General features: G+C 51.1%; 1 protein-coding gene across 1 annotated transcript in view; it reads left to right on the forward strand.

Annotated features, from left to right (window-relative positions):
- The first annotated feature begins 5,100 nt into the window (after positions 1-5,100).
- Positions 5,101-8,187, forward strand: part of CA9 (carbonic anhydrase IX) — a 6,337-nt gene continuing 3,250 nt past the window's right edge. Inside the window, exons 1-5 of the mRNA XM_004678045.1 lie at positions 5,101-5,449; positions 6,227-6,256; positions 6,502-6,672; positions 6,821-6,963; positions 7,052-7,144. Coding sequence (XP_004678102.1) covers positions 5,101-5,449; positions 6,227-6,256; positions 6,502-6,672; positions 6,821-6,963; positions 7,052-7,144 — 786 coding nt within the window. The remainder of the gene's footprint in view (positions 5,450-6,226; positions 6,257-6,501; positions 6,673-6,820; positions 6,964-7,051; positions 7,145-8,187) is intronic.

The following is an 8,187-nucleotide window of genomic DNA, read 5'->3' on the forward strand; positions in this document are numbered from 1 at the left end:
TTTTTTTTTAGATTTATTTTATTTATTTACACATATAGAACTGGGTACATACCAGAGGAGCAGGGGATGAGCTTCACCAGAGACAGAGTGGGGAGCAGAACAGGCAGATGAACTGAAAAAACACTGCTGAGGGGAGCAGCAGGCAAACCATGTGGGTCACCTCCCTGGCCAGGGATCGAACTCTTGCTGCAGTGGCTGCAATAGTTTCATAGTGCTGTGCTTTAGCCCATTGCGCCACCAAGGCGCAATCTTAAAAACAAACAAAAAAAAAACTGTGAAAGAATAAATTTCTGTTGTTTTAAGTCACAGAGTTTACGGCAATTTGTTATGACACTTCTAGGAAACTAACATAGAAAGTGAGGTGGACTCAAGCTAAGGGTCAGGGTCAGCCACCAGGCCCCGGAGGGTCTTTGATATGTCTCTGCTTCCCAATCTACAACTAGGAAGCAAGGCCCCTCACTGTCTGAAGGCCATAACCCAATGACCAAAGGCTTGGCCTTAACCACAGAGAGGTCAGGAATCAGCCCAAGGGTGCCACAGGCAGTTGGCCCCTGGGTACACACTGTCCCAACCCAGGGAGACTCAGACTCAGGAAATAAGACTCTGGGAGCTCAAACGTGTTTTAGGGTTTGGCAGACTCCCAGCTGCAAAGGCATAATCCAGGATCAGAGTCCAAATTCCCCACCCAGACCAGAGACAGAGTCACACGCAGAGACACAAAGCACAGGGAAGAACTTTGTGGAGACTGGCATTTGGAAAATTTGGGAACTCTAACAGATTTGCATCAGAGCAGACCTGGGCTCAGAAATGCTGAGAGAAAGCATCTAAGAGATGGTAAGGAGAGGTCAGACACAGAGTGCCACAGAGATGTACGCACAAGATCCTGACTAGGAAAGGGTGCCTAAGAAGGAAAAAGAAGGGCCCTCCCTGGCACAGCACTTTGAAGCTTTCTGCAGCCACTGCAGCACGAGTTCAATCCCTGCCCCAGAGCTGACCCACATGGCGTGGCAGACCTCTCCTGTCTCACCCGCTGCTCCCCTCAGCAGTGTATTTCAGTTAATCTGCCTGTTCTGTTCCTGACTCTGTCTCTGGTGAATCCTCTCATCCCCGGGCACCTCTAGCATGCACCCCATTTCTGTAGGCATAAATAAATCTTAAAAAGGAAAAAGAAACATGGAACTTCTGGAAAGAGGAACAGTGACAGTGGTGTTGGAGAATGATCTTCAGGCATATAGACTCCAGTTGGCATGGTGTTTCTGTCCTCTGTGTTTCTTATGACCTCTTCTACCTCAGCTGGATTAGTGACCAGTTCCATCTTGTCCATGTCCACCGAATTCAGATATTACTGTGTACTTTTAATGTGTCAGGGTCCAAGAAAGTGCTGGCTAAATAGCTAACCAAGATAAGGAGTGACCACCCAGGGAGCATGCTGTGTCACATTGCCAAGGGTGGCTCTGAATGGCTCCAAGAATGACAATATAGATTGCATAGCTGACTTCCTGCTGAAATGAATAGAGGACATCTGTTTGGTTGCACAGATTTTGGTATACAACCAGACTGTTAGTCACCCTGACAGACCGATAATTTGGGGAGCCATAGAAATGTGATGTTGGGCCTCCTTGGTGGCCTAGGGATTGAGTCTCAGAATCATCACCTCTACAGCTTGAGTTCCATCCCCGGCCAGGGAGCTGACCCATGTATGGCACAGCAGACCTCTCTTGTCTGGCCCCTCAGTAGATCAACCTGCTTTGTTTCCCACTCTGTCTCTGGTGAATCCTCTCACCCTTCACTCTTCTGGCCTAGACCCCAGTTCTTCTACTAAACAATAATTTTTAAAAAGTGATGCTGGGGGCTTCCCAGGTGTCACAAGAGGTTAAGGGCAGCACTATGAAGTTATCTCGAGGGGACCCACATGGCAATTAGTTGTAGCACTTCTAGGAAACTGATAGAGAAAGAGAGGTGGGGGCCAAGCTAAGTGTCAGCCACCAGGCTCCAAGGGTTTTGATATGTCTTTGCTTCCAATCCATAGCTGGGAAGTAAGCCACCAGGGGCATTTGGAAAATTTGGGAGCTCCCACAAATCTGCATCTAGAGCCAGAAATGCATCTGGGCTCAGAAATGCTAAAAGAAAAAAAAGCTATAAGAAAGCAGCAGAGATCATAGGAGATGTTTCCTGCCTTTCTTGCTGCTCCCCTCAGCAGTGTACTTCAGTCTGTTCTGCGCCCCACTCTGTCTCTGGTAAGTCCTCTCACCCCCTGCACCTTTGGCCTGTACCCCAGTTCTTGTATGCATAAATAAGTAAATCTTTAAAAAAGAAAATGTGATGTCATGCTCCTGGAATAGTTCGCTGACAACAAGTTCCTTGTCTTAATTAAGTTGGTTTTTCTCGAGTTCTGGCAAGGTGACCTCTAGAGAGAAATGCTCAAAAATGGCTGTTGAATAAAGAATTACATCAACCAATCAAACACTGGACTCTAACTTTATTAGAGTAGATAAAAGTCATAAATCGTGCTAATGTGAGTTAGACAGTGGGCAAGGTTATTAGGGAGGGCTGGCCAAGCCACCAGAAACTTCTTCCTGTGGTACAGAAATGGTCGAGTAAGACTTCCTAGAGAGATGGTCTTTGAGCTGTCTTGAAATGAGGGATTTAGGCAGCAGAGATAATAGAACTACTTAGCAGAGCGTTGGGGACAGAAGTATGGATCCAACAGGGGCCCTCCCTTGTGGTGCAACAGATTAAAGCACAGCACTACAACGCTAGCTGCTGCTGCTTCAGCATGAGTGAGTTCCATCCCTGGCCAGGGAGGTGACCCACATGGCGCCGCAGACCTCTCCTGACCTGCCCGCTGCTCCCCTCAGCAGTGTATTTGGTCAATCTGCCTGTGCTGCTCCCCATTCTGTCTCTGGTGAATCCTCTCCCTACCCCTGCACCTCTGGCCTGTACCCCAGTTCTGTATGCATAAATAAATAAATTTTAAAAGAAGTACTGATCCATCAGAGTTCAGGTTGGTTGAGATAGTAAAGAGGGGTCCTGGGCCTTCACCGTGCCAGTCATTACTGCTTTGGATTCTCTGGCGAATGATTATGGAGAGTTCAGGAGAGTCTTCAGAGATGACACAGTGGCAGAACACCCCAGGGCAAGGGACTAGCTGCCAACAGGATGAGAAGTATTTCAATATATATTGTTTAATCTATATAACCATACTGGTGCATACTACTGAATGTGAGCCATATTGAATCTCAGCATTATCACTGCCCCACCCGAGTTCAATCCCCTGCCAGGGAGGTGACCCACATGGACCAACAGACCTCTCCTGTCTCTCCTGCTGCTCCCCTCAGCAGTATATTTCAGTCAGTCTGCCTGTTTTGTTCCCCACTTTGTCTCTAGTGTATCCTCTCACCCCCTGCCCCTCTGGCCTACCCAGTTCTACCCGAAAGGTCCGCTCTCTGCTACAGAGCACTGTAGGCGGTTCAGTAAGTGTCCATTCAGTGAATAGACACAGACAGACTGGGAACCCTGAGCCCAATTTTGGGTTCCTCTCACACCAGACCTCTCTATGACCTGCTATGAGAACTGGATTCTATCATTCTGCTTAAATTGTTTATTGCGCAGAATACCATTCTCTCATTGTTTATTCTAATTGAACTGCTACTTCATCAAGTATCAGCTCAAATTTGCCTACTTCTGTATTGCCTTCTGGGCAGAATTCAACTCTCTCCCCTAACTATTCTTTGAAGAAGTGTTTACTGTCATGTACTAGCCACTTACCTACTCAGGGGACGGGAACAATGTCTGTTCACTTCGCTGCCGTGAGTCCACAGCCCAGTGTTTTTGACTTACAGTAGGTGCTAAAAAGCAATTGTTGAATGTAAGAGTGGATGGCATTCCAGGCAGCAAGAACTGGATGAACAGAGGTAGTAAAAGACTTGGAGGAATCATGAGTCGCTTGATCTAGCAGGAATATGAGGGACACCAGCCCATGAAATGAGTTGCAAAAATTTGTTGGGGAAGATTTTTTTTAAAGATTTATTTATTTATTTACACACACAGAACCAGGGGATTCACCAGAGACAGAGTGGGGAGCAGAACAGGCTGACTGACTGAAATACACTGCTGAGGGGAGCAGCAGGAAAGACAGGATAGAGGTCTGCTGGATCATGTGGGTCACCTTCCTGGTGGGGGAATCGAACTCCCAGTGAAGTGGCTGCTGCTTTGCAGTGCTGCGCTTTAACCTGTTGCGCCACCAGGGAAGGTCCAGTTGGGGAAGATTTTGAAGGGACTTGGTTGTGGGATAGATGGAGAAGATGGGCAGATTCTTTGGCAGGTGGTGAGAGGCAAAGAAGCCAATTTGAGCAGAAGCCCCTGTGTCCTGCCCCTTGTTCCCTCTGTGGATCTAGGTCCCAGCGTGAGGCCAGGCTGTACGGCTGCTGCTATTATTGCTGAGCCTGCAACCTGCCCAGGGCCAGTCCCAGAAGCAAGGGACTCAGCTCATGGTGGGAGAAGCTAGTGAAAAATAAATTCACTTTAATCTATCAGAGTCCCCTCATACATACTCTCAGCTTTCCATTCCTTCTCAGATTTGCCTCCCAGCTGCCCACCCACCTACACTCCCCCAGCAGCTTGCCCTACCCCTTTACCCTCTTCCTAACTGGGCCAGGGATGTATATACAGGCTGCTTCTCCTCTCAGTCAGAGGATGTGGGGGGCCCCAATTCCCTCGTTCCCCTTCCCTGCCAGGGGCTGGGAAGTGGGCCAGGGCTAGCTGAAGTTGGCTGCTGAGCAGCTGGGAGGTGCCAGGGAGAGCCTGTGTAATGCCAGGTGGTGCCATGAGTTCCAGGTTGAGCCCGTGACCCCGATAACCTTCTGCCTGCACATATACCTGCCCCTCACTCCACCCCCAACCCCAGCTTTGGTGTCAGAAAGGGGGCACAGGGCCAGACAGATTCTCGGGACTTTGGCTCCATTTCTACAAAAGGGCACTTTCTGAGTCAGCCTGCTCCCCTCCAGGCTTGCTCCTCCCCCACCAGCTCCTGTTTCCAATGCACGTACAGCCCGTACACACCCGCACACACCGTGTCCGGAACACCCCACAGTCAGCCACATGGCTCCCCTGTGCCCCTGCTCCTTGTTCCCTCTCTCGATCCCTGTCCTAGCTTCAGGCCCCACTGTGCAACTGCTGCTGTTACTGCTGATCCTGCAGCCTGCCCATCCCCAGGGCCAGGCCCAGAAGCAAGAGACTCAGCTCTTGGGAGGAGATTCATCTGGGGAAGATGATCCTCTAGGTAAGGAAGATCTGCCCAGTGAAGAGGATCCACCCAGACAGGAAGACTCACCTGAAATGAAGGCTGAGCCAGGAGCAGAGGACACGCTGAGGATAGAAGATCTACCAACTACTGTGTATCCTGGGTACGCTCAGGACCCCAAGAATAATGCACACAGAGACCACAAAGGTAAGTGGCCACAAGCCCTCTAAATCCAGGCTCCAGGAAATTTGTGTCCCTCAACCCCCTCGTAAGCCCCAGCCCAGGCAGGCATTATTCAGGGAAGGAGAGGTGCAGCCCCCCACACCAACCCCCCAACACCCAAGGCAGCCATCCCACTAAGCCTGTCCCCCCTCAGAGCTGGGAAGGAGATTGGGTGGGGAGACAAAAAGGGGCACAGATGGAGAAGTGAGTAGCAAGAGAAAGGGGGAGTTGGGGAGAAGAGAGTGGAAGAATATGGATGGGAAAACCTAGGTGGAGAGAAGTAACAAAGACAGGGGCCAGAGGGGAGTGAGCAGGGCTTGTAGAGATGAGCTCTCTCCAGCTGCAGACTAGAAACAGATCTGGAAGGAGGGAAATGCAGGGACCAGGACCTGGCATCTTGCTCCCAAGCCAGGAAATTTGGATTTGGAAAAGGACTGGAAGACCAGGAGGGATTGGAAGGGGAGAGATGAGGAAGGAAGGACAGGTAGTATAGTCATCTGGGCCTGGGGAATGAGTCCCCAGCCTCCCTGCCCCCTCCCCCCTAAGACAGGGATTGCAACTGGTATCTCAGGGGCCAGTAGGATCCTTGCTAGAGCAAGCTGTAATTATTGTGCTTTCCACCTGGCCGTCTTGGGGCATTCTGTTATCTGCTGAAAAGCATCTGAGTTTGTGACCCCCTGCTGGTGGGGGGAGAGCATCTCTTTGGGCCATTGGGCAGGGCAGGAAGCCTAAAGACTAACCTCTCCATCCTCCTTTATACAGGGGGTGACCACAGTTACTGGCGCTACGGAGGTGAGATACCCACTCCTGCACACCCCTTCTGGGCACCCAGTTTTGGTGAACGCCCCTCCCCCCTGCCATCATGCCCGATCTGGGGTCCCTGGCCTCCCACACCAGCGGCCGCCAGTCTCTGTTCCTATCCAGATTTCTATTTCCCGCCCCAGGCCTCCTGACTCCACCCCGCTCACTTTCTCTACCCGCTTCTCCTAAAGTTCTTTCTTGCCACCAGACTTCCTACCCCTCCTCTACCTCCCCAGGTGGCCCGTCCTGGTCCCAGGTGTCGGCAGCCTGCGCCGGGCGCTTCCAGTCCCCGGTAGATATCCGCCCCGAGCTCTCTGTCTTTTGTCCCGCCCTGCGACCCCCCGAGATCTTGGGCTTCGAGCTCCCGTCTCTCCCAGAGCTACGTCTCCGCAACAATGGCCACACCGGTGAGGGGTCTCCTTGCAGTGCCTCGGAGGAGGGTAGTGGAGGGCCTGGGGTACGGGGTGGTGCTGGGGTTAGATTGGTCCCCCGGGCCGGGGGGGAGGGGCGGAGGCGGGGGCGAACGGCGCGGCTCACCTGCCTCTCTCGCCACAGTGGAGCTGACTCTGCCGCCCGGGCTGGAGATGAACTTGGGTCCTGGGCAGGAGTACCGAGCCCTGCAGTTGCATCTGCACTGGGGGGCTGCAGATCGCCCGGGCTCAGAGCACACCGTTGGTGGCCACCATTTCCCTGCCGAGGTGAGCACCCAGTTGTCTGCAGAGAGTGAAGAGGGATGGAGGGTGAGGGTCTGAAGAGCTTGCCCACTCCTCCCTCCTTACTCTCCAGATCCACGTGGTCCACCTCAGCAATGCATTTGACGAAATTGAGGAAGCCTTGGGGCGCCCCAGGGGCTTAGCTGTGTTGGCCGCCTTTCTGCAGGTACCAGCCCTGGACATCCTCTTACTCCCTGCTTCCTTCCCTGGGCTCAGTGTCTCTTTCCCAGGGAAACCCTATTCCAGCATGCTCACTGTGATGTCTATCATCCTCCTTCACCATTCTTTTTTTCATTCATTCACACCCACTGTGAGCCAGGTGCTGGGCCGGCTGCAGGAGATTTCAAAACTGAGTCCTTTTCCTAAGGAACCCGCAGTCAGGATGTGGGGGAAATTGGCACAGCATACAGGTGCAGAGGACACTGTATAGAGGGGATCCGGGAAGGCTTCACAGTGGGGGGTGAAACTTGAAATTTCACTAGGGGGAAAGCAAAGATCTCCCATGCCCAGCTGACTGTGCAAGCAAAGATGGAGAGATGCCCTATTCAGGGAATGGCAGATGAAATAGACCAGATTCATGGAATAGACCATTCAGGGAGAGTAATTTCTCTAATACTTCCCCTTTGTGAATGCAATAAAATCTAGAGAAATGCTTTGTGACCTTTTCGGACCGGTAATAATGAAAGCTACATATGTAATGATTACAGGCTAGTAAAATGGAGAGATCTAAGAGAACTGCCAGGTCCCTAACTGACTCCTTCATGCCAGCCTCACAGCACAAAGTTCAGAGAGTTGCCCAAGAAATAGCCTATCCTCCCCTCCAAAAGTCAAACAGATGGGTTACTAAGGTGTATGCAGAAATAACATGTATACAAAGGTTACTGCGGTTTTCCTGGCAAGAAGAAGCGAGTATGGAGGTATGGGTGAGTTAGGCTGGGAAAGTTAGCTGGACCCAGGTTATTAAGAGCCTTAGATCCTACAGGGTCAAAGTTTCCACCTTCCATCCTGCTCCTCCAATTTGCAGTTGCAAAACCAGCCCATGGTGCTTGTTAGGTTAGTTTGTAAAATAACAGTAAATTGATTTTGAATAGATAAAGTTGTGTTTTACCCAGCATTCTCAGAGCTGAGGAATGGGGTAGGGCTAGGTGAACCCTACCTCACCTTCAGGCCTCCAGCCATAGCCCCTGAACATATGTCTTTTTTTTTTTT

Source organism: Condylura cristata, unplaced genomic scaffold, assembly GCF_000260355.1.
Source record: "Condylura cristata isolate star-nosed mole 26May11 unplaced genomic scaffold, ConCri1.0 scaffold00006, whole genome shotgun sequence".
Classification (NCBI taxonomy): Eukaryota; Metazoa; Chordata; class Mammalia; order Eulipotyphla; family Talpidae; genus Condylura; species Condylura cristata.